General features: G+C 37.9%; 1 protein-coding gene across 3 annotated transcripts in view; it reads right to left on the bottom strand.

Annotated features, from left to right (window-relative positions):
* Positions 1–26,049, bottom strand: part of PDE5A (phosphodiesterase 5A) — a 160,005-nt gene that overhangs the window by 51,799 nt on the left and 82,157 nt on the right. For all 3 annotated transcript variants that reach the window (XM_059169445.1, XM_059169461.1, XM_059169453.1), the window contains exons 8-11: positions 22,569–22,677; positions 21,464–21,551; positions 10,982–11,157; positions 7,335–7,394 (exon numbers count right to left, since the gene is read on the bottom strand). In XM_059169445.1, coding sequence (XP_059025428.1) covers positions 7,335–7,394; positions 10,982–11,157; positions 21,464–21,551; positions 22,569–22,677 — 433 coding nt within the window. The remainder of the gene's footprint in view (positions 1–7,334; positions 7,395–10,981; positions 11,158–21,463; positions 21,552–22,568; positions 22,678–26,049) is intronic.

Below are 26,049 nucleotides of genomic sequence, written 5' to 3'. Positions count from 1 at the left end.
TTTTCCTCTCGCTGTTACCACTACTAAAAATAACTAATACTTACTGGGCATAAGGCACCAGAAACTCCAGACCCTACAGCTCCACTAGGTAATTTCTTTTGTTATCCTCATTTTATAGATAAAGAACCTGAGAGACGAAAGAAGTCACAGATTTGCCTGAGATGATGGAGCTGGAAGTTGAAGCAAGTTTTCCTCCAGACCCATGTGGCTTTATATATTTCATCAACAAGTGAATTATTTCTAGCTTCATAACCATTTTAAAGAAAAAAAAAGAAAGCAAAATCTTGTTGAATACTGAAGAAGCTTGAGTTGTGTATTTCAGGCGCGAGTATAGGCTCTCTAAAAGTCTGGATTCTCCAAAATCTACTGATTGATTCATTCACACAATCATCTAACAAGCTATGTAAACCAGGTTCCTGTTAAGCAACCAGTAAAGGGTAGCTATGACGATGAGGATGGGTCAAGAACAGGCTGGTGGAGAAGACAGGCACATAAATAGTTGAAATACAGTTTTTAAAGTGATGACACAAGTATGTTAGTAGTTCGCAACTGAGCTGTAACAACACAATGACAGACAATGTAAGTACACATTTAACTACTTTTTTTTGTCACTTGTGATGGTTAACTTTTTGTCTCAACTTGACTGGAAAAAAGGTGCCCAAATTAAACATATTTCTGGGTATGTCTGTGAGAGTATTTCTGGATGAGATTAAAAATGAATCAGTGGACTTAGGAGAATACCCTCCCCAGTGTGGGCGGGCATCATCTGTCTGTTTAGGGCTTGAGGAGAACAAAAGATGGAGGAAGAATATGCTGGATTTGCTTCCTATGGAGTTAGGATAACTCATCTCATCTTCTCAGGCCAATGGACTTGGATTTCAACCATCAGCTCCTCTGTCCTCGGGCCTTTAGACTCAAACTGAATTATACCACTGGCTTTCCTGGGGCTCCAGGCTTGCAGACAACAGACTGCTGGATTTCTCAGCTCCCATTAACTGTGTGAGCCAATTCCTCAGAATAAATCTCTCACCTACTGGTTCTGTTTCTCTGGAGAACCCTGACTAATATAGTCACACATTTTTTTAAAGTCAAAGAAAAGGGAACCTGGGTGGCTCAGTTGTTAAGCATTTGCCTTTGGCAAGGGTCATGATCCCGGGGTCCTGGGATGGAGCCCTGTGCTGGGTTCCCTGCTCAATGGAAGCCTGCTTCTCCCTCTCCCACTTCCCCTGCTTATGTCCCCTCTCTCGCTGCCTCTCTCTCTCTCTCTCTCTCTGGCAAATAAATAAATAAATAAATATAATCTTAAAAAAAAGAAAAAAAGTCAAAGAGAATCTATCCCTAGCATCATCAGTGCCTTACATAAGATGAATGACAGACTTTTTAAAATTCAACTATTTCTTATTATGAAGGCTTTTACACAAGTGGAGAGGGCCGCTCTTTGTTCACTTAATAGAAAAATAAAACTTTATAGGAAATAAGCTATTTATAAGGTGTATAGTCTCCTTGAAGCCCAAAAAACATGTGTCCATAGAAAAATAATACACTTGGGTAAGGTAAATAAAAGAATCATTTAAAAATTATTGAGTTTCTTATTTTTGGTGGATGCCTCATGAAAAAGGTTTATATTTAGCCTGTGGCAAAGTCTCTGGTAACCTCAGAAGAAAATAAAGACATGTGGCTACATGGCTACACAATTTGCTCAATTGTATAATCTTTATACAAAAAAAGTCACATTGCTATCAAAGGCATTCTACCTGCCTTAGGTCTGAAGTATCAAATCTCAAGAGCAAAAATAGAAGTATGAAAACAACTCCTAATAGTCACCTTAAGAAAAGGCTCCTTACTCAGAAAGTTATTTATTAAAATAAGTTTGAAAAGAAGAGCAGTGGGGCACCTGGGTGGCTCAGTAGTTAAGCGTCTGCCTTTGGCTCAGGTCATGATCCCGGGGTCCTGGGATTGAGCCCTGCATCAGGCTCCTCAGTTCAGTGGAAAGCCTGCTTCTCCCTCTCTCATTCCCCCTGCTTGGGTTCCCTCTCTTACTGTAGTCTCTCTCTGTCAAATAAATAAATAAAATTAAAAAAAAAAAAAGAAGAAGAAGAGCAGAATACTGAACTTGGTCTTTCATAAAATGTCAGATTTTTCCAATTTGCTTCAGTGTTTCAATGAAGGCATTTTGTTACATTACTCCTCCGGATGTTTATTCAATTATAAATGTTAGGAAAAAAAGAGATTTTCTTTAATGATCCATTCTTCAAGGAAATTATTTTCAGGGATAAAATTAACGTAAGATAACTGAGGAGTTTATTGGTAGCTACAAGCAGGGATCCTCAGTTAGGGGTTTCAGGATCTGCCTATCAGTCTCTGATCCCTACCCCCCACCGAGTGGAGCACCATGTTACGACGAGTGGACCAGTTTGGCTTCCAGGTCTTTGCATAAAGCCATTTGACAGCCATCACATTATACTTTACAGGAGCCTAATGTCTCTCTTCTCCACTTTTAACATGCACAGAAAATATGTTCTTAAAGAAAAAAAAATCCACACCATTCAAAAACCTTTTAGAATTTATCTAAGAACAAAGTGAATCCAAATGCATACAAGAAAGAAATCTACTTATATAAAGGGAGGTGAATATTCAAAGAACCAAATTTTACACAGAATAAAGAAGTGAATAAGGCAAAGCAGGACAGGATTAGCATATTTTCTTTAATAACTACATCAACATGTTTTATGATTTTTCTTTCTTTCTAATATTATATAAATGTGATCTTTTAAATCTCATGGTGAAGAGGCACAGATTGTAAAAAGTAATGAGCGCACAGTTTTCCAAAACCATGTAAAAATGGCACATGACAATGTCAAGATTCTGAAAAAATGTATATATGCTTTTAAGTAAAACCTTCAAGGTAAATTTCTGACTGCAGTGAGGAATAATTAGTGCAGATCTGGTTAACACCTAGTTAGGCTATAAGAAGTTCAAGAATGGCGCCACTATACTTTGGAGCTAAGATTACAGTTGGAAGTAATCCACTAGGAAAATCAGAGCAGAAAAGATAAGATTAGCTTGCCAAAGGAAAACAGGGAAGAATCAAACAGAATCTATTGCCAATGTGGAAAAGATATAGCCCAGTTAGTGTTATAGACACCTATAAAAAATGAATGTATCAACTGATGGCGAACAGGAAGTCCAAAGGACTCAGATGGTTTCAGAGTAATTCTAGCACCTGTTTGAGGGAGAGGGCACCTTACTAGATGCCATAGGTTACTACAGTTCAGGGACACTGGTTATCGAGATCATAATGTCAACTCTTCTTTGTTAGTATCGGTTCAAAATTTTCCATTTGTAATTTGACTGTCCATATACATATTTTCTTCAAAAATGAGGGAACGTGATGATCATCTTGAGACAAGGAAGTGGATCTATAATCTGACACTGACCTAGACATCAGAGATGTGAGTCAGGGAGCCAGCTCTGCTGTAGGTGACAGCAGGAACACACACACCTGATCAAGGGAGTTCATGTGAAGTTTCTGGTTCTGAAAGATTAAGGTCATGATGAAATAAATTCTGTCCTAGGAAATCCTGCCTAAGTGGTCAGCTTCTTCCTCTCTCACTATTTTGAAGCAAAAAACCTTTCAGGATACAAAAGGGTCTGTTTGCTTTTAGATAAATTATGTCTGATCACAGAAGCTCTATGACTGAACTGAAAAAGCACCGAGTCCGTGACAAAACTGAGAAGCTAATTTTAAAAAACTAAACTCTAATACATATTTACTTACTGCTCTTCTAACAAGAGAAGAAAGCAGAAAAGGCAATCTGTCAATCAAATACTGGAAATAAACACTGATTACTCTCTGACATCTTAACTAATAATTTTCTAATAACCATAACCAGGTAGCTGGGGTCCATTTATTTTTATGTGATATCATTTGTGCCTAAAGATCATTAAATGGGATATGGTACAAGGCTTAATTTCTATTTCTTCTATACCCAATTTTAAGTCAAGAGAAATTAGATTAAAACCTCAGGTAAAACAAGGAAAAAAATAATAAGGATTCTGAGTTTCCTGTCAACTTTGTTATACTTCTGTTGTAATTAGAGAACTTTTCTGGACACAGGCATAAATATTTAGCATCCTGAAGTATATTCTTTAATTCAAGAACTAATTTGTAAAAAATAAAAGTTAAGAATACATTACACAGCTTTTCGATTTATTTTAGGTTTTGAATTGATGGAAATCATCAGATACATGACAAAAGCAGCAGCTTTGGTAGTTGCTGGATAATGCAGACACCTGTGTAGTTGGGGCTGTAAAGGAATTTTTATTAGATTGGTAGAAAACCAGCATTGAACTCAGTTGCTGAATTTCAACCAATTTAAATAAAGTACTTGACCTACAAGCTTATAACCCTAAATTTCTCAATGCAGCTGCCAGAAATCTATTTTCCAAATGAAACAACAGATGGCTTTGAACAATACTGCAATATGGCAATTTTCAGTTACTGCAAAGGGTTTTTGTCTGGTTAAAATTATGAAAATAACTGAGAAAATAACTTTCAAATTTTTCTGAAGGACTGCTATTTTCAAAGTGAAAAGCAAAGTTTAATAACCTAAGTGATTTTCCCAGCATTATCTTTAGACATTGCTCTATTTGCTAGTTTCTATTTATCTAAAACAACACATAGCAGACTGTAACCTTGCCCTCCTTTTAGAACTAATTTAATACTCCTGCAGTGACTGCAAGCACTTCAAGATGTCTTTCCAAGTGATGATTTCCAATACATAGTATGTCTTTAGTTCAAAACTTCATCATCCTGGGAGGATTAGACAAGCGGGCCAATTAAGCCTGATGTGAAAGATATTTAAAACCTATAAACCTTTGTAAATGATTGAAAAACTGCTCATTCCTTTAAATACCATCGTGAACAAAATAAATACAGCCCACCAAGCCTCAGAATAAGGCTAACCCTAGAAGAAGCAGCTTAACCTTCCAGGACAAATCACCTCAATTTCTTAAAACTGTTCTTGCCAAAGGACTCCACTTCCCACTCACTGATTTCATTGAGAACGTCTGTAAGCTCTCCTCCTTCCTTCTTCTCGAGCTCATTATACCACTCCAGTGCTGTGCGATGGAGTGCGGGCTCTGGGTGCGCGCTGTCTGGATTTAGTACTTGCACCATCACTTACCACCCAGGAGATCCTGAGATCCTCTCAACTTCAAATTCCTCAAATTCCAAATGCTAACCAGTACTGACTCCATGGGGTTGCGTGGACTAAATATACTAAACACATGCAAAGAACTTCACAGATGCCAGGTATATGGCAAGTGCTCAATAATACTATTATTATTATGACCCCTTCCCTCTTGTCTCACTCAATGCCTAGGCTGCTCCAAGGTCTAGATCTCTTCCCTGCCTTGCACTCACTCAACCCCTACCTTCACTCTCTGTCCAAGAGCATGCTGGTTTGGCTGTGAGCAAGCCCTGCACACAACAACAAAGCAAACCAAAACACAAAACTTCACATGGTTCAGTCAATACCCTTCTTTTTTTTTTTTTTAAATATTTTATTTATTTATTTGACAGACAGAGATCACAAGTAGGCAGAGAGGCAGGCAGAGAGAGAGAGGAGGAAGCAGGCTCCCTGCTGAGCAGAGAGCCCCATACGGGACTCGATCCCAGGACCCTGAGATCATGACTCGAGCCGAAGGCAGAGGCTTTAACCCACTGAGCCACCCAGGCGCCCCCAGTCAATACCCTTCATAACTATTTCTCCACTCCCACTTTTACATAAAACTTATCTTTTGAAACTAGGCTATGATTCATTTCCTCCATTTTGTCACCATTCACTCTTACCTCAGGCAGTTTTACACCTAAAGTTGCTTCCTCACTAATCAAGTGATCAGAGTCCGGCAGCTGTCTCTCAGTCCTGTTTCTCAACCTTCTTACCACTGATGGGCCCTCCTTCCCCTTTGAAACTCGTCCCTTTGCCTTCTGTGCCACTGCCCTATCCTAAATCTTCCTCCCTGCTTACCTACCATTTCTCAATAAGGTTTCTTTCCTACTTCTTCTATTGAAACCCAATTCCCAAGAGTTCTGCCCTCAGTCTTCCATACCCCTCTCCCAACTGCTCCACTCCCATGCGACACCTCCAAACTCCATGACAGGACCTCCAAATCTGGTTCCACACCCCACCCCTAGTCCTGACTCCACTGACTATTGAAAATGTCCATTCTGGTGATTCTACCAGAGCCTCACACTTACCACGTTCTAGGTCAAATCTACCACTTTCCCTTCTTAACATTTCCACTCTTGATAGTTAATGACCCCATCATTTTTTGAATTATGAAGGTCAAAACACTTCAATCATCTTTAATCTTCTGTCTCTCTAACAGCTCATAACAGACAGCATAGTGGTCTGTGCATGAGCTCTGGAACTAGACCATATGGGCTCGCATCCTGACTTCCCTACTTTCTGCCAGTGTGACCTTGAGCAAGTCACTTGGCTTCTCTAGCTTCAGGGTGGCCTCCATAACACAGCTGTGCAGATTACATAAGGAAATGTATGTAAGGCCATAGCAGGTTGGCATTTGGCAAGCTATGATGACGATGACAATGAAAAAGAATCTTAGTCATCTGTTGGCACCCTTCTCATTCTTTACAGACTCTCGTCACATCTCACGTAGACCTTCTCCATGTTGCCCCAAGTAAATTTCAACTCAGAAGTCCACTTGCCTTTGTTGTCAATGTGTCAGTGTCTCAAATGATCTCAACCAAGACCGAGAGCATTTAACATTCTACTTACATATGAGAATTTTTTTCTCATAACATACTAAATAAAAAATGTAATGAGAATTCAGGAACTGACCTTATTTGAACCCAATTTCAAATAACATTTCATAAGCCACATGGTCAGACATTAAAATCACTCTCAATTCTCAATAAGGCAGAGCAGGTTATTGGCAACAAACTACAAAATCTTTGTTGTCATTACCCTTATCAAGCCACCACCTCATGGTCATCAGGCCACATTTCCCCAGGAACTGAAAGGTAAGTTATATTTTGACCTAAGAAAGATGTAACATTACTGGAAAAAAAAATCAGAATCATATAATGTATTATAAAGTCAGTATGTTATCTTTTGCTTTGTATCCTCAGTGACTTTGTAGCCTTACAAGAAAGTAGAATTAAACAGTTTTATGAATGTCCATCTACGTATTTGCCACATTGAATTCAACGGGATCATTGCTACTAGAAGCAGTTATCCTAAGAGAACCATGTTTATGTATTAATTAGACGTCAGCACTTAGTCACTTTAACCAAGAAAGAGAATTACCGCTAAGGACTGGAGTTCTCTTGTTTCTTCCTCTGCTGCTGAAGCATGATACGACAGAACCTATAGGATAAGAAACAAAGGAAAACAGGTTATCCAAGAGAGGATTACTGAATGTAGACTTTGACAGTCTTAAGCTTGAGATTCTGCTAAAACTTCCTGGAGACCGAACTAGATACCTCAGACTGTCAAATCTTGTTTCCTGCTTTCTTCAACAGAAAGAAAAATCCCAGATTTTGATTCAATTGCAAGTTTCAGAAGACAAAAAGTTATATTCCCTATGCTCAGAGTAAGTCTTGTCACTTTTATTCTGCACATTATTTATCAGCCATGCTACTGGCTCAGACTTGGCAGGAAATTTGTTTTGTCCTTTTTTGTCTTTTTGTGTTGCTTTTTAAAAAATAATAGTGACTTTAATTTTTTTTTCTTTTGTATTGAATTAAGAAAAAAATCTTTGCATACACTGACATTTTAACATTGATATTTGGAAAGATAGTATAGAAGTGGCCCTCAGATGAGGCCCATAACCAGCGTAGAATTTCATAAAGAAAAATTGCATGGCTGGAATATAATGTCATACAGATTCAGGGATTCCCTTCCACTCATATGTCAAGAGCGAAGAAGCATAGGACTGGCCTGTAAACCCCTCCGTTAACATCTGAGGACACTGAGGCACAGGTGTTCTCACGACTTGGTGGCAAGCTCACACTTAGTGACAGGACAGGGAGGCCTGCTTTCAACTCCTACTCTAGAGTACACTTCCGCTTACCTGAGTAGAGTTAAAAAGACAGGCTTACCATTTTCTTATACCTTAATGTAAGAGTCATTAATTCCTGATTTCAAAAGTAATAACTTCAAAGTAATGGGATAATATTTTATCTGAGGTAGTGGTCATATTTAAAATGTCTACCATATTTTTTAAAAATATTTTTGAAAGTTCATTTTTGACAGAGACAATACAGATTTACTAAAAGCTCCAAAGATTTTAGTGTGATTGATAAGAAGGCGAGACATTTTCAGATTTTAAATGGTGACCTGAGTAACTGAGAGGTCTGAACTAGTTTTCCTTGAATGAGTCTTTAAAATTTGAAGTAATTCAGGGGCGCCTGGGTGGCTCAGTGTGTTAAAGCCTCTGCCTTCGGCTCAGGTCATGATCCCAGGGTCCTGGGATTGAGCCCTGTATCGGGCTCTCTGCTCAGCAGGGAGCCTGCTTCCTCCTCTCTCTCTACCTGCTTCTCTGCCTACTTGTGATCTCTGTCTGTCAAATTAAAAAAAAAATCAATATAAAATTTGAAGCAATTCAAAATCTAAAATGGCGTATGTGTCTCCTATCTTGTGATTCAGAACATTTATAATCCTGTACTACAACAGGCTTGTCCTCACTTTTGAACTATTAAGTACTAGGAAAGCCTGGGAAACTTGGAGCTGCTGTCTTCTGCTTACATGGCATCGATGGGTCATGGTGGCTAATGCGTTGCTGCTGGGACCACAGAGCTAGTGTGTTGGGGAAAGTGCGGACTGTGGCCACACACTAGTCTGATATAAATAAATGCAATGCAACACAGATGAATGGTTAGAACATGTCATTCTAAATTAAAAAAAAAAAAGATTTTTGTCTCAGTGAAGGTAAAAATAGCACCTTATTCATAAGGTCATAAGGATTAATTTTGTTAATACAGGCATACCTCAGAGATACTGCGGGTTTCCAGACCACTGCCTCAAAGCCAATATCGTAATAGAGTGAGTCAAATGAATGTTTTGGTTTCCCAGTGCATGTGAAAGTTATGCTGACACTATAGTGTATTAAGTGTGCAGTAGCATTATGTCTTAAAAAATCAATGTAATACCTTATTTAAAAAATACTTCATTGCTTAAAAAAAAAAAAGTGAACCCATCACCTGAACTTTCAACAGGTCCTAATCACTATCACAGATCACTACAGCAAATATAATAACAATGAAGAAGCTTGAAATACTGTGGGAATTACCAATGTCCTACACAGAGACATGAAGGGAGCAAATGTTGTTGGCAAAATGACGCCAATAGACCTGCTCAACATAGGGCTGCCACAGACGGTGAGTGTATGAAAAATGCAGTATCTGTGACAGGTGATAAAGCAAAGCACCACAAAATGAGGTATGTCTGTACCTGTGGGTCTTAGAACACACAGTCAGCACATCTGATAAAGGTTAGCTATTATTATTGTTGTTGTTTTATTGTCATTATAATGATCATGGCTTCCAGGTCAAAATAATTCATCACCATAAGAAAACCTGACGAGTTTGGGTCTCTGGCTTTTATCCAGTGCCTCATAAGAACAGGAAAATCTTTTTCAGGGTTAAACTAAAGACAGCTAATGAGTACATGGGCGCTCACTAAGGTATTCTACTTCTGTATATGCTTGCAATTTCCCATAATAAAAAGTTTTACAAAAAGAGATAATTTCTAACTGATAACTGGCTTAGATTCAATTCAGTATAAAACTGTGGAACTATAAAAACTTGATTAAAAATTATACACTTACACACACATGCACAAACGTGTATATGTGTATATATGTATGAAACTACATGTGTACATATGTATTGTATAAGTATAACTTGAGTATGTGTGTACATATATACACACACATATTTGTGTGTACATATGTATGCAAACACACACATAGGTGTGTGTGTATTTGAAAAAGATTTCCAATGGCTTATAATCCAAGATCTCTTATATACTATGGCAAAACTATTAGTGTTATATATTCATTTTAGAAAGTAAAGTATACCATGATGGTTACTGGTAAAACTTTACAATGTATATCTTTTGAGCTACTTAGGTGAGGTGTTTTTTAAGAGGATCGGAGCAAAAGTTACCATGTTCCAAACACTGATACGCATTGATCTCAATCAACTAAGTAAGAGTAGGCAAACATTCAAATATATTTCATGGCAGTGTATGAATAAGACACTGCCCTTTTGAAGTCTGTCCTAAACTGGTCTCTGATGTAAGACATTTCTGTGTGATACAAAGTGACATTTTCAGACAGTTCATGGAAGTCATCTGGAAAGGGCTGGCTGGCTCACGCAGGCTAGTCCGACGTGGGAGGGAGTCTCCCCGAGGTCAGTGTCCCAAGCCAGTAGCTCACTAGCTGCTCGTACATTCAGAATCACCAGGGGAGCTCTGGAATAATGTCGATTCTGGCCTCTCCTGAAGACTTAGGAATCAGGATTTTCAGAAGTGGGATCCGTAAATCTGTCATCTGAAGGGGTTTCCCATGCCTCACTTCTGATTCTCCGAGTGCTTCAGGTTTCTGTTTTTATCTTTTAACATGTGTGACTACAACTGTTCACAAAGAGATGGGGAAGCTCAGGCAACAGGAAAGGGACAGGATACAGGTGACAGCAGATGTCTGTGTGACTGGATTCTTAAGGCTGAAGGAGTAAAGGGAAAGCCAGTCTGAGTTCTCGTTTGGTCATACGACCTTTGGTAAGTTTCTACAATATTCTGGGTGTCAGTTTCTTAGCTATTTATATGAGGAACTAAGGATTCAGTCTGATTCTCTGAGGAGACAGCGCCCCCACAAGTGGTTCCGGGGGGAAAGGGGAGAAGCTGAGTGTGTGGCCACAGAGACGGAGAGGGTCCCGCGTGTGCCAGCCCACCTCCAGTGTGACCATTTGCTTGGCCATGGCTCTCTCCACCGCTTCATACATCTGTGTGTTCTGGATCCCCAAGCCACAAAAGATGACAAAAGCCTCCAGGAACTGTTCATCATTTCGGTTGAAAGGCTTAACCTTGCCAGTATTCTCCTCCATCTTATTAACAAGTTGGCAAACCCCTATAACAATCCAAGAAATCTGAGTAAATATTATTATTAGCATAGTTTTTATTGACTTTAAAATCCCCCTCCCCAAAGATTGTCTTATAATTTCGTGTTAGGAATGCTTGGAATCTCCAAAGAAGCAAACAGATCCTCACAAATATAAGCTAGAGAAGTAAACTGAATTAATTTATATGAGAACTTGTTTCACATAGTCCTAAATGTATGTTGCCCGTGTTCAAAAAAATCCTAGAGTACTGTTTTCTTCCAGACTCGGTCACAAATTTTAGATCAGTTGAGTCCCCAAAGACACTTTGTCCTTTGGAGACTAATTGGATTTTTGTACACTTGCCAAGAGAACAATTTTGATGCACATCAGAATTTTGGGTCACACAGACTGCCTTTCCTGACTGAGAAACCAAAAGTTAAAAAACACAATTACATACAAAATAGAATGCAGAAAATAGGCAATTCACATAGACGGTCTCAAATTTCAGATAAGCACGTCCATATCCAGGAGAATCCTATTTGCAGACAACTTTGGATACTACAAATAAATGCAAATGAAAATGACTATTTGTTTAGAAATAAAAGCAGAACAAATCTTTGAAGAAAATCATAACCACCTAAATCTTGGCTTCTCTTAGGTCAAATGTAGAGTCAATATAAATGGAAAATTACATCAACATTATGATAAATCTTTGCTGAACTACTTCTATGGGATTCTGAGCCTAGTGGCCTCTCTTTGAAGGGTTTGGTGATCTTCTACCTCTGGGTTTAACAAGTGTTGTTAAATCCTTATTTCTTCTGTCTCTGAATATATAATCGTGGAGTTCTGTTCAGGACACATGTGATCTTTAGGCCTTACAATCTCACTGTAAAGTAGTTGTGACCATCCCTATTTCACAGATGGAAAAACTGAGTCTCAGAAAGGTTAAGTCATTTGCTCAAGTTCACTTAGCAGGTAGGCTTAGATCTAAAATTCAAACCCAGCCTGGGCCAGTCCCCAAGGCCCCCGTTTCCCACACGCTGCTGCTCTGTGCCCTTGTACCTACTTCCAGTCACTGCTGGTAGCAACCCGCTTGCTCACACCTTAACCTGTGCTTTTCCACTGGCCTCTACTGCTCCCATATACTCCCTCCTGTGATCCAGTTAACACCTCAGTCTCCTTCACCATAGCTCCTGGAGGTGGCTCACTTCTCTTTCCTTTGCCCTTAAGATGATGCCTCAGTATGTGTCTTTCTCCCACTGGATTATTTCACTAAATTCTACTCCTGAAACCAATGTTAACACTATATGTGAACTAATTAGAATTTACATAAAAATTTGGAGAGGAAAAAAAAAAAGATCACTCGGTGTATCATGATGGATTTTATTCCTGACTCTCTTTCTAGGCTGCATGTATCGTGGGCCTAGAGATTTTATTTTTTCAGTTCCACTTCCTCAGCTAGCAAAATGCCTGGCCTATATAGCAGGAACTTGAAAAATGTTTACTGACTTAATGAAAGAATGCAGGACTGAGGCTCTGACCCAAACTACTTTCCCATGAAGACTATAGTCTGTTATCTCTTATTTTTCCCAGTGCACAAAAGGATTTCATAGGGGCCACAGTGACACATGCTTGCACTTTAAGTCCATTTATCGCCATCGGTGTGCAATTTATTTTTAACCCTACACATTAACCATACTCCCATTTTTACTCTTTCTTGTTTGTTGTGGGAGTTCTTCTACATTTGACAGGAAAGACATCCTTATCTGTCTGCCTTAGTACCATAAGGATTACTTCTCTAACACTCCATTATCAAGAAATACTTTAAACGAAACATAATGAATTTGGACACTGCAAACTCAGTGACAATCGGCATGACCTTCGAAGCACATGTCCCATGTACATGGCACAACACGGGGGTCCTGTCCTCCAGCCTTTGCAAATTCCCAAATTATACATGTGGAACTGTTTATCGAGGATCTGACTATCTTCCAAATCACATTTTCTTGAGAGCCCCCTGTTTCATGCCTTATTCTCTTATCACAATAGAATTGCCTTTCAATTCTGACTAAAGTTGTCTCCTACTTGATGGTCCCTTTTCATAAACAAGATTTTTCTTTTTAACACTTCCTAAGAATCACTGTACATCCAGAAAGGAAAGGGCAACAGGAAGGAGTTGAAACATGGCTGTCAGGCAGGCCCCTGGGCTTCTGACCTAGCTAAGTAACCCTCCTGCACGCCTGTTCCAATCAAGGCCTTAAGAAAAGTCACTGAATGTGCATTAACAAGTATTAGTTTATACCTCTGGAATTCAAAGGTATCAAAGTGAATGTCAAATGCACCAATATCAGGAGTTGGCTGTCACAACCACAGCTCAGAGTGGAACAGCTAAGGTGTGTTTGCGTTACAATCTACCAGTCTAGACACAGATGTGTAGACAGAGCTAAGCTCAGTGCAAAAAAAGGGGTGAAGACGAATTATCTACTTAGGCGTATAATTTAATTCTCCTTAGAAAGCAGAATGGACAGTCATATTTATATAGCATCCTGCTGACTTCTTTATAGTTTTCAGAAAATTGAATTCTATGCAACAAAAATAGCCAAGTTAAAAAAAAATAAGAAGAAAAAGGTTTATAATAAACAAACAGGGTCCCTTTATGGGAGAAAATATAAAGCCCGGACACATTTACAGATAGGGTTTTTAGAACTTCATTAACGTCTGGACGAGTACAATAATGCAGTTTAAAACTAATCACTTGAGATGCCACATCAACCAGCATCCCTATAAAATCAGAATCACTTCTCTACAAAAACAAAGTACTTAATGCAGAATCCAAAATAAAACGAAACCACTCAGCAAAAGTCAATTAATATACACAATCATAAAAGAAAATCCTCAAAAACATTAGGCAAAAACCAAGAGCTAGTGCAGTTAGCAAAATCTCTGTCACTTCATATTATTAGAGCACATGAAGTACTGGTACTGACGTTGTTTCAAGCAGTCATCACGGCAGCTCTGAGAGCTCAGCTGGTACCAAAGGCATCTCCAGCAATCACGTGGAAGGGACTAGTTGGATTTCTACAACCACACAACTATGTTTCCTTTTCCATAATTTCAGGGATCAATGTTGCTACCAACCAGTTTTTCTCCTGGCTTTTTGGCAGAGCAGGGGATGGTCACTGAGATCCTGCTTTAGTCTCATGTACTCTCTACTGTATGGGCTGGACTGCAAAGCCAGCATCCTGTCTTGCTATGTAAGACCTGCCCTCATCACCAATCTTGAGAGTTTTGTTTTGTTTTGCACTTGTCATTTGTCAATTATCTTAATCTGAGGTTTTCTGCTGTACAGTATCTTGCTTTTAAGAGAAGCCTCCTCATTTTAAGATTATATATGAATCTATATTTTCCCCTGGTACTTTTATAGATTCATTGTATTACATTTAATTTTTTAATTTAACTTAGTTTTTTCCCCAAATTGCTACTAGATTCTTAAAATACTTGAACAGTTATCCCTTCTCCAATGATTTGAATTCTACCTTAAGTACTAGGGTCATATTTTTTTTCAACTACTATGTACTTTTTTCACATTTTAATGATTTTGAAATCAGTCTGCATCCTCATCAACTGCTTGTCATAGTTTAATTGAAATCATTTTTTTTCTTTCTTGGAAGTACAGAAAATCAGCCAATGGCACCTTAGAAACAATGATCTATTATATACAATAATACTAATGTAAACATATGTAACAGACTTGGGTCTGTGTTTACACTTTCTATTGTATTCCATCAACCTTTCCATATTTTCTGGCACACATATGATACTTTCCTTTTTTATTGTTGTTTTTGTTTTTAAGATTTTATTTGTTTGACAGAGAGATAGAGAGCAAGAGAGCAGAAGCAGGGGGCGCTGCAAAAGGAGAGGGAGAAGCCGACTTCCCGCTGAGCAGGGAGCCCGCTGAAGAGCTCAATGCCAGGACCCTGGGATCACGACCTGAGCCAAAGTCAGACGCTCAATGGACTGAGCCATCCAGGCGCTCGATATATGTATGATACCTTTAAATTATGTTATTTTTACAGCATTATTTTAATTTCTGACAGAGCAAATCTCTATTCATCAACTCTTTTCATATGTTATTCTGCCAGATGAGTTTTATACATGTTGGTCAGGAATTCCCCTTCCCTCTGAAAAAAACTCTTATGAGGATACGTATTAAAATTGATATAAATCTAATCTGGGGAAAGTTGATGTCTTACAGAATAGGTTATCATCGAGAAATGTTATGTCACTTCACTTACTAAAGATTTTTAAGTTACTCAGGAGAATACTATAATTTTCCTCATAAAGATGCTACATATTTCTGACTACATTTCTTCTTTGCTACTATTATAAATATTTTTTTTTCTTTACTATTTTCAAACAAACTTGTCTTGGCAAAAATTAAAGTTATTTCTATTTAGTAACTTGATAACCAGGAACTTTTAGAACTCTCTGTAGAGAAGTATTTTCAGCTGATTCCACTGGGTTTTCCACCTCACAATCTTAGTTTTTTGGAAGTTTTATTCTTTTGCCTTTTCTTTTTCTGTATTTCACATTGTTTCCTCTCCTCCCTTCTGACTGTTTTGGTTAGAATTTCCTTCGGGCAGTAGTTTTTTTGTTTTGTTTGGTTTTTCATGACTTTAGAAACTTTCTCAATTACTTCTATGAAAAAATTATTTTCTTTATTTTACTTCTATAAAAAATTTAAAATTTGAGTCAGTATTGGTTATTACCAATTTTTATGGAATTTCTGCATTTCATCAAAATGTATTAACTTTTCGGTATATTGTATTACCTAATACCTTTAAAAATTTTTTCTGTATCTATAATTACATTTCCTTTCTCATTCTCACTTGTGTAATTCTCTTATTATCCTCAATACCTGTGTTGCTGGTTTATTATTATTGTGTTCCCTATTATCTATTTTTTTCACTCTCCCTTCCCACTTCATAAATTTATCATTTCAATTGCTTTTCTCTGCTTTCAATTTATTCATTTATTGGGGAGCAGGACAGAAGGTGAGAAAGAGAGGTGCTATTTTTCCAATTACTTCAGTTGAATGGTTAATTCAAATTTTATTATTTCTTAATTCAGAAATGGCTGGTTTGTGTTGCATGTGTGTATCATCAATACTTATAAGTTTCTGATGGATATCTGACAGAAGTTTGTATTTGTAAATTATGAACTATAAATTTAAATCTATAGTTGCTAATTAAATCCACTTCAGTTTTTATATTAATTTATTCTAATGTTCCCTAGTACTTTTACCCTCCATGGGATGCATACCAAAGGCTCCCACCACAATGACTACCGGTTTGTCCCTTTCTCCCTGTTTTTAATAGCTTTGGCTTTTATAGATCAATGATGTTAGTTTATTAGAAGCATTTATGACAATTATACTTTCTTGGTGGATTTTAACTTTAATCATGCAAAGCATCCCTTTACAGGATGTTTTTACCTTAAATTAGACTTTCTCTGATACTGTCATTGCTATCTGAATTTTGCCTATCTTATGTAAAATGTGCTCTTATGAATGTTATATATCTCATATCTTCCAGAAATTCCCTCATTGTTTCTAGTCCAGTAAAGGTAAGTTTCTGTTCTCCAATGCTGTGAAGTTCTTCTTACTATTTTGTCAATCAATTCTTGAAAGTATAATTCTTTTTAAAATTATTATTATTTTTTAAGATTTTTATTTATTAATTTGACAGAGAGAGAGATCACAAGTAGGCAGAGAGATGGGCAGAGAGAGGGGGGGAGCAGGCTCCCCACCAAGCAGAGAGACTGATGTGGGACTCGACCACAGGACCCTGAGATCATGACCTGAGCCGGAGGCAGAGGCTTAACCCACTGAGCCACCCAGGCGTCCCTTTAAAATTATTTTTAATTTAAATTCAATTAGTTAACATACAGTGTATTACTGATTTCAGAGGTAGAGGTCAGTGCTTCATCAGTCTTGTATAATATGCAGTGCTCGTGACATCACATGGCCTCCTTAATGTCCATCACCCAACTGTCCCATCCCCCTACCTCCCTCCCCTCCAGCAACCCTCAATTTGTTTCCTAGAGTCTGAGAGTCTCTTATGGTTTATATTTATTTTTATATTATATATTTTAACTTTTATATTTTAATCTTGTTTCCTTAGTTTTATTTTTTTTCTCATTTTCTTCCAATTATTATTGCCCCTACAGTCTTATTGCCTGGAGCTTACTATAACTAAGCATAATTTACAATTCTCTGGGGGAAAAAAAGCGGATACTTTAAGCATTATAAGCAATGTGCTTATAATGGATGACACTGCACAGTTTAATTATACTTGCATGAGGAATATCCTAACAAATATTTTTATAAACAAATGAGCAGTTAGTGATTTGCCAAATGGTAAATTATTATGAAAAATAATGTGAAGTAGCGTCAAATTTAAATGTATAATCTTAGAATATTTATCTGTGGCTTAGAATCAAATTGCAACACATAGAAGAGCAGAGAATTAGGATAGTAATCAGTTTAGAACATATATTCAGTAGGAAATATAGCTGACCTGTGAACAACGTGGATTAGGACTGTGAGGGCTCACTTATATGTGGATTTTTGGAATAAATATAATACAGTACTGTAAATGTGGGTTGTTTTTTTTTCTGATAAACACAGTATAGTACAATAAATGTATTTTCTCTTCCTTATGATTTTCTTAGTAACATTTTCTTTTCACTAGCTTACTTTCTTGTAAGAAAACAATATATAATATATATAACATAGAAAATAAGTGTTAATCAATTATTTCTGTTACTGGGAAGATTTCTAGTCAACAGTAGGCTATTAGTAGTTAGGTTTGGGGGGATTTAAAAGTCATACATGGATTTTTGGGCACCTGGGTGGCTCAGTGGGTTGAGCCTTTGCCTTCAGCTCAGGTCATGGTCTCAGGGTCCTGGGATCAAGCCCCACATGGGGCTCTCTGCTCTGTGGGGGGAGCCTGCTTCCCTGCCCCCGCCCCTCGCCTGCCTCTCTATCTGCTAGTGATCTCTTGCACTTTGTCAAATAAATAAATAAAATCTTAAAAAAATAAAAAAGCCATACATGAATTTTAGACTGAATGATGGGGTGTCAGTGCTCCTAGCCACACATTGTTCAAGAGTCCACTGTACATATTTCTCATACTTCACTGTGACAAAGGATTATAATTTTTGTTTTATTTTTTCATTAACAATGAGATGAATATGTAAGTTATTTAAAGTGGAGACATTCTCAGCATTTTTTTTTCCTTTGGATAGGAATGGGACTAATTTCTTTAAAAACTGTCCTGAAATTGGCATGGAAAATTGGAGTAAGAATTTCTGGTAAATATGATTTGGGGAAAAAGGCATATTTAGCCTAATAAATAGGGGAAATAATTGGTTAAAATTAATGAATGTTGAATGAGGAAAATATTTCCTTAATAGCACTGGAAGCAAAACTCTGGAAACACTCTGTATTAGCCAGAGCACTAAGAAAACATTTGATATGAAACAATACCTCGGGGAATACAACAGGCCCCATACTAGTCTAATGTCTATAATTTCATCTAAATGTCAGTAATGGAAAAATAGGAGGGGGAAGTAAGATTACAAAAAACACATGGGCCTGTCTGCCTTTCTGCATGTAGCTCTATGGGGATTCTCTATTAAAATTACATAATAGAGGAATCTGGCCTGGGCTATGCAAAAAAAATTATCTACAGCCATGACATTTTCCATGCTGCATCTGTGGGCACAAATTACAGGCAAGAACTCAAATTTTCTGTTTTGTCACACTTTTGAAAGAGCAGGGAGCACTGAAGCTGTTTCTTCCTGTATTTGGAATCAATTTGAACACCCACCCAAACCCCCATTTTTTCCTTTCTTAATAGGGAGTTTTTCCTCTCTGAAAATAACGTTTGCTTACTTTTGACTCTGTTATCAAATAGGGTGACATGAAATGCAGGTCAAGTCTGATTACTTCAAAGGGTTTTTTTTTAATGTTTTTTCTCACTTGAAGAAAACATGACAGGATCATAGCATATGAATCTGAGCAGAGCTGAAAGGTTATTTGGTTCAACTCCACAGAGCTTGAGTCATGTGTTCACAGTGTTGTATATGGTTAAGGGAAGAGTAGAGCCAAATGGAACCCTGAGTCTGCTCCCACCTGGGGCTGTGTGCACTTCACTGACCCAGCTTGCATTTACGTCAAATGCTGAGGAAGGCTGATATGTAACTTCCTGCAGTGACTCCCCATTCCCCATTATTATTCCAAAGAGATGCTGCTGAGGAAAAGCAAAGATGTGACAGGATGTGGTAAGGGGCCACTCAGTCCTCCTTATAAAAACTTACAAGGGAATAATGCATCCCTTCTGGAATTTCACTTCACATTTTCAAAGGTCAGAGGCAGCTTTGTAGTAAGCCTTCATGCTTATATCAAAAAGCTTTAAAAAAATATATTTATAAGGTATATTTCTAATGTAGTTTTCATCTTGCAATAAAATCTTATAGAAAATAAAATCTTATAATACAACGTTTCCTACAGTTTTCTTATTGCTTATGTTAGCAAACTGATGGGTGATAATCTTGATAAGAAAACCCCCACACTGCACACTCGTCAGCCTTTACTGTTCTCTCTCAGAGCTGTGAAGAGTGCAGGGGACCAAATAGCCCAGCAGCCCAGCCAGGAATTGCCAGTCTGGTTTCTGAGAGACTTGACGACGCAGTTCACTAGAAGACCATGGCTGACGACTGAACCATCTCTCTGGGGCAGAGTCACAGTTACTAAGTTCACAAGGCTGCTCTCTAACACCAGAACATTCACGTGGAGCACAAAACAGATCTGTCCCGGGGAACAGGTACGTGCACCTGCAATTGCACGGCCTCAAGCCCAGCTCAAACAATTGTCAAAGCAATCAATGTATTTCCGAGTATATTAAGTTAGGAGTTAAGCTACCTTCGGAAAAAATAATCAAAACAATGGAAGTCAGATTTGGGATGCTCAGTGGCAGACGCCACTGAAATCTCACAGGAAGGACGTACACCAGCAAAGGGCCTGGAAATCATCGAGCGTGACAACCTGCTACACCAGCTGTCCCCTGAGTGACGGCCTCACCACGAGGTCAGAATACTCTGCCCACGCCAATACAACTTACTACATCTGTCTCCGCTCGAGGGGCAAAGATTCCCTGACCCCTGGACAGAACCTCAATAGGTACGTTCAATACTTATCTTTTTTTTTCTTTTTTCATTAATAATACCCCCTACCCCTCCCTTTCTGACTGATAGCCCTCCTTCAATAAAATTACAGTTAAGTCTTGCAACCTGGAAACTACTGAGACTTTTTCAGATAAATTTATATTTCTAAGCCTCACTTCATTAGGGTTTCTAGTTAAAAGTCTGGCCTTTAGGGCACCTGGGTGGCTCAGTTGGTTGAGCGACTGCCTTTGGCTCAGGTCATGATCCTGGAGTTCCAGGATCAAGCCCGCATTGGGCACCCAGCTCCACGGGGAGTCTGCTTCTCCCTCTGACCTTCTCCCCTCTCATGTTCTCTCTCACACTCTCTCAAATAAATAAATAAAATCTTAAAAAAAAAAAAAAGTTTGGCCTTTAGAAGGTCCTCCTGTTTCCTCTATTTCCAAATTCTCGGGACAATGTTAACAGTTCAGACTACTTTCACATGTCAGTCATGCATGACTGGCATATAAAACCTCAAAATTTCTGTACTACTCTTAATATAACCTGCAATGCCAAATATGTCAATAATAGGTAACATTATTCCATATTTTTCAGAGAAAGCATTCTTCCAACATCCCTAAGTAGGCATTTTTCTATTACCTCAATATAAGAATATAAGCTCCCTGAGGGTGAGGATTTCCACTTAGCTCATCAATTTATTTCAAATCACTAGAACACTGGAGTGCTCAATAAATGTTTTTGAACTAATGAATACAATCTAAAATGTTAACCTCATATTTTAAAAAATCAGAAGAAATGAGACTCTCTAAATCAATTCACATTATCAACTCGATGTCTCTCACTCCACAAACTATCAACACATTCTTCAACAAACATCTCAACAATAATTGAAAAGCATTATAATAATTAATAAAATACATTATAGTTAAGATATTTAAGAATGTCTGCTAACATTTATCAACATAAAATTACTTCAAAATTCTTTTATTATTCCAATTTCTTTTTTACACATTTTATTCCTCAAAATTACACTTGAAGGAACGTGTCTGGGAACACATTTTTTTTTCCTTTGGTAAGTGCAGATTAGAGGGTAGTAAAAGGTTTTACCTATCACTTTATTCTTCTTTCCATTTTTTATAGGTGTACAAAGCAAACTTCTAATGCACTGCTGGTTTATATTTCCTGTGTTTTCATTCTAAACAAAAACAAAAATAAAACAAAACAGTTACAAATTATGAAGAGACTGTTTTGCCCACTATGTGTTATATAAACTAGATCAGACATCTGAAATCGCTAACCTATTCATTTATCTTTTATTAGCTGTAGATAGCATCAGAGTATAGAAAATGTATAAATTATAATGAAGTTCACGTAAATGCAATATGCAGCAATTAGTCTTTATATAATTAAGAGTAATAAATATCCTATATTTCTTTTTTTTTTCATTCCAAACTTTCTTAGCAGACTTTGATAATATACAGCAAAATACTAACACAAATATTTACTATGCTGGTGTAGCAGATGTCTCAATGACTTAAGACAGGCAGAATCCATAAAGCACTATAATACCTCGAACGCTACATGCTACACACTTGTCTTTCTTTTGGACTGCCACTGTTTCTATTGCCCATACTACTGAAGTTCTAAAGGGGTCTTAGAGATACTCAAATAACAAAATCAAGGCAGCTGCCTTAAAGTGCAATGCTTTTCCAGAGATGAGAGAAAAGACTAGAATTCAAAGTTTTCAGTGCCTGAGAAATGGACTTTTGTAGCTTTGCTGTCAAAGAAAACATACTCACTTCTCCACAGAGCTACTCACTGTAGCTGACTACTAAGTCTATAAGTTTGAGCCATATGGAATTTAATTTCTGAGGATAAACTCAAGAACTCCAGCAATACTATGTAAGGAATGCCATTGACATTAAATAGTTAATAATTAAATTATCTCATAAATTAGTTTAAGATAATTCATTATTATATATTACAGAGCTGGAAAGTACATGGGAAAAATACTTGAGTAGAGCTGACCACCCCTCAACAGATGTTATGAGCTATTTTATTTTCCTTCATCGGTCAGGGAAATCGCTGCTCACTCTGACATATAGCCAATTCTCCGGCCAGGCCTTCAGCTGAAGGCCTGAAGAGTCCCTAGAAGTACAGATCTGATGGGAAAACAGTGTTCAAGCTCCAAGTTTAAAATTGGTTTACTTACTGTCCAGGGAAATCTTTTGTCCTTACTGACATCTGGGATATTAAGTGGTTCCATAGTATTTTTGACATACTGAGCATACATGTAATTGATTCTGTTTGCATCACGTTCCCTGTGGAAAAAACAGATATGAGTTCTTCCTGTGCAGTGAAAAAACAGGGGCAAAACAAAGTTTAAATAAATGATAATATTAGATCTACAATAGCCTTAAATCATAGGTTAAAATGTGTCTCTTCATTGGAAAATGCACTTTCAATGTGATGATTTACAACTTCGTAGTTACTATAATTGAAATGCTTTGAAAAGACAAAGGCCCACGATTCCTCAGCCATCTAAAACAAATTTTAAAATGCTGTTAAGTCTCTCCTGATTCACCTCCCCTTCCAATTTACCCCAACTCCCTTCTCCTCTCTAACACCCCTTGTCCTCCATGATATTTGTTATGCTCCACAAATAAGTGAAACCATATGATAATTGACTCTCTCTGCTTGACTTATTTCACTCAGCATAGGTTGGGGTACCAGGTGGTGGGTATTATAGAGGGCACAGATTGCATGGAGCACTGGGTGTGGTGAAAAAATAATGAATACTGTTTTTCTGAAAATAAATAAATTGAAAAAATAAAAAAAAAAAATGCTGTTAAGTAATGCTACCACTCCTGTTAATGGGCATGTTGATTTTTATGCCGCTTATGTAAAATTCGTAGGAGTTTTTCTTTTCATGTCTTTTCTTTTTCACCAGATTATAGAATGACTAAGATCTAGTGCCTGTTTGACTTCCTCAGTTATTTACTTTATCCACAATAGTCATTTACACATTTCAGACCAAGGGGAAATTCAAGCATGTCTAGAAGAATTTTATTAAGCTTTTTTCTTTTTTTCTGCTTTGAGATAATTTATGATACTTTTTAAAATGAAAAATGTATCTTCTTCAAAAAATTTTCCTGAGGTTACAATTTTTCCCCAGTTATTTCCCTGTTTCTTGCTTAAAATGCTGAATATTAAAGATTAATTGGATGTTAGAGGGTACATAAGCATAATGCCAGGACTGCAGCTGGGAAAACAAGATAGACCATGTTTTTACATCAGGAAACTTTGTTCCCAGCAATGGGGATGAATTGGGCAAAGAGTGTCAGGTTGTGGAAATTTACTCAAATGATAAAGATATGCCTATCTTAACTATAATATCACTAACTGAAGAAATAGGAGAGTCTAGTATTGAGAGATATTTCAGAATAAAATACATGCTTCTCGAAGTTCCAATATTTTCCCTATCTTCCATCTTCCTTCCCAACCCCTGCACCTCCAAACTGACCAAACTGCCTCTTGGGACGGCTCTCTTGAGCACTAGTGAGTCCACCAAGACTCCTGAAGGCGGTGGCCTCATTCCTGACCTTTCTTTGTAGTATATTTTAGTTTAAATGTAATTTGGTCAAAATGGGTGAAATTTGACCCCATGTCCAGTACTGTATATAAGTGAAAAAGAATAAAGAGCAAATGACAATAGTCACATAGGAGTACATAAATGCCAGCATGGACATTTACTGAGATGACAATGATGATCCGGGAAGGCATGTGGACTGTCTAACACATCAAACCTAGGACCTGACTCCTCTTTCACTCATTAATTGGGTGGAATCTAAAACAATTTAAAAAACTATTCATAAATAGCTAAAGTCTCGGGAAAAGAAAATAAGCTTAATAAAGATAAGAAAAATGGAATGGTGGTTACACGGAGAAAGAAGTACACTGGAGAAGATACCCTTGTCTGAATCTTTTTAAAAATAACAATACTGTTAATGACTTTTATTATTCCTATCACCATCATTATGTTCACAGTGGGAACCAGATGAAACCCAAAATAGTTAAGGGACTTGCCAGAGATCTTAAAATCAGACCCACAGGCATTAACATAGAGAAGGAGAAGTAATTTTAATTACCTTTAAATTAAATAGAAATTGAATTTTTTTAAATTTCCTGCAAATGTTCAGTTTTCTTAATGGTGACTTTAATGAAAAATAAGTATTCAGATTTATTAGGTTATGTGATACCATTTTGTTTCTTACTCTCTAAGAAATGCTGGTGAATTCTGAGTCCCCGCACTCAATACAGACTGAGCACCTGCTCCACAAGAGGCACCCTTGGTGTCACATGGGAGACAAGCTTATGCAGGCCAGTAGCTGTCACAAGGAGCTTACAACCTGGCAGAGGCCACGACACAGCACAGACAATCCTTTCAGCTGCCCGTCCTGTTTGGGTCCAGTCCAGTGCCGAGGATGCCAGCTGTCCCTCCGTAACTCTCCTCCGTTCGTCTTTATGTGGACACACGGTCACCCAGAACAAACACTGTGCTGCCCAGCCACCATACTGGAAATTCTAGTCAATAGATGTAGGAAGACATATGGCGGCTTCTAAACCTCATGTACGAGAAAGCTGTTGCACGCTCTCTGCCTTTTATTTCACTGCCCTCCCCGCCCCCCCTCCCCGCTCCCTCTCCCCTTTAAAAGATGGCTGTGATGAGAGGAGCTACATACATCCCTGATAAGGAAGGCAAGGGCCATACCTTAGAGACAGGGAGTAGAAAGCCCCAAAGTGCCTGGGGGCCTGAGGCTTTGGGGAGCTCAGCTGCAGCACCTGGGCTGCTGACCTCTGGGCTTTTCGAGGAGAGAGTAATTAAACTGCATTCTAGTTTAAGCTACTTCTGTTTGGGAGCTTTTATGATTTGCAGTCAAGCCTAATCCTTGCTAATGCAATTGGCAAAATGCAAGCACTACACATGTGGAGCAGATCAACAGCTAACACCTACATGGAGAGGATTAGGGAAGAGGAAGCATTAGAGAAATGTGTAAAAGGCGGGATAAGATTTAAGGATGTGGAGAAACACATCAGGGATGAAAGGGAGGGTGTTCCAGCAGGAATAAAACAAAACAAAACAAAAAAAAACCCTCAGCATAAAACACATCTTTGAAATGCAAGAGTTCTATCTATGGATATTTGGGAAACACGAAATAGATTGTTAGGAATAAAGTGATGGTTTCAGGCTGAAGATGTTAGCCTGGGCAGACAGTGGATTATCCTGAAAGAGCAATGCAAAGAATATGGAACTCCTTCTTTAACTAACAGGACTCTTATGGAGACATACTTGAAAGAAGTTGCTGTGGCCAGTGTCGAAGTTGTTACTGCCTATGTTCTCCTCTAGGATTTTGATGGATTCCTGCCTCATGTTAAGGTCTTTTATCCATTTTGAGTTTATCTTTGTGTATGGTGTAAGAGAATGGTCGAGTTTCATTCTTCTACACATAGCTGCCCAATTTTCCCAACCATTTATTGAAAAGACCGTCTTTTTTCCAATGTATATTTTTTCCTGCTTTGTCGAAGATTATTTGACCATAGAGTTGAGGGTCCATATCTGCGCTCTCTACTCTGTTACACTGGTCTATGCGTCTGTTTTTGTGCTAGTACCATGCTGTCTTGGTGATCACAGC

The sequence above is a fragment of the Mustela lutreola genome, chromosome 1, assembly GCF_030435805.1.
Source record: "Mustela lutreola isolate mMusLut2 chromosome 1, mMusLut2.pri, whole genome shotgun sequence".
NCBI lineage: Eukaryota > Metazoa > Chordata > Mammalia > Carnivora > Mustelidae > Mustela > Mustela lutreola.
The sequence above is the reverse complement of the archived record's forward strand: the minus strand, read 5'-3'. Positions and strand labels throughout refer to the sequence as shown.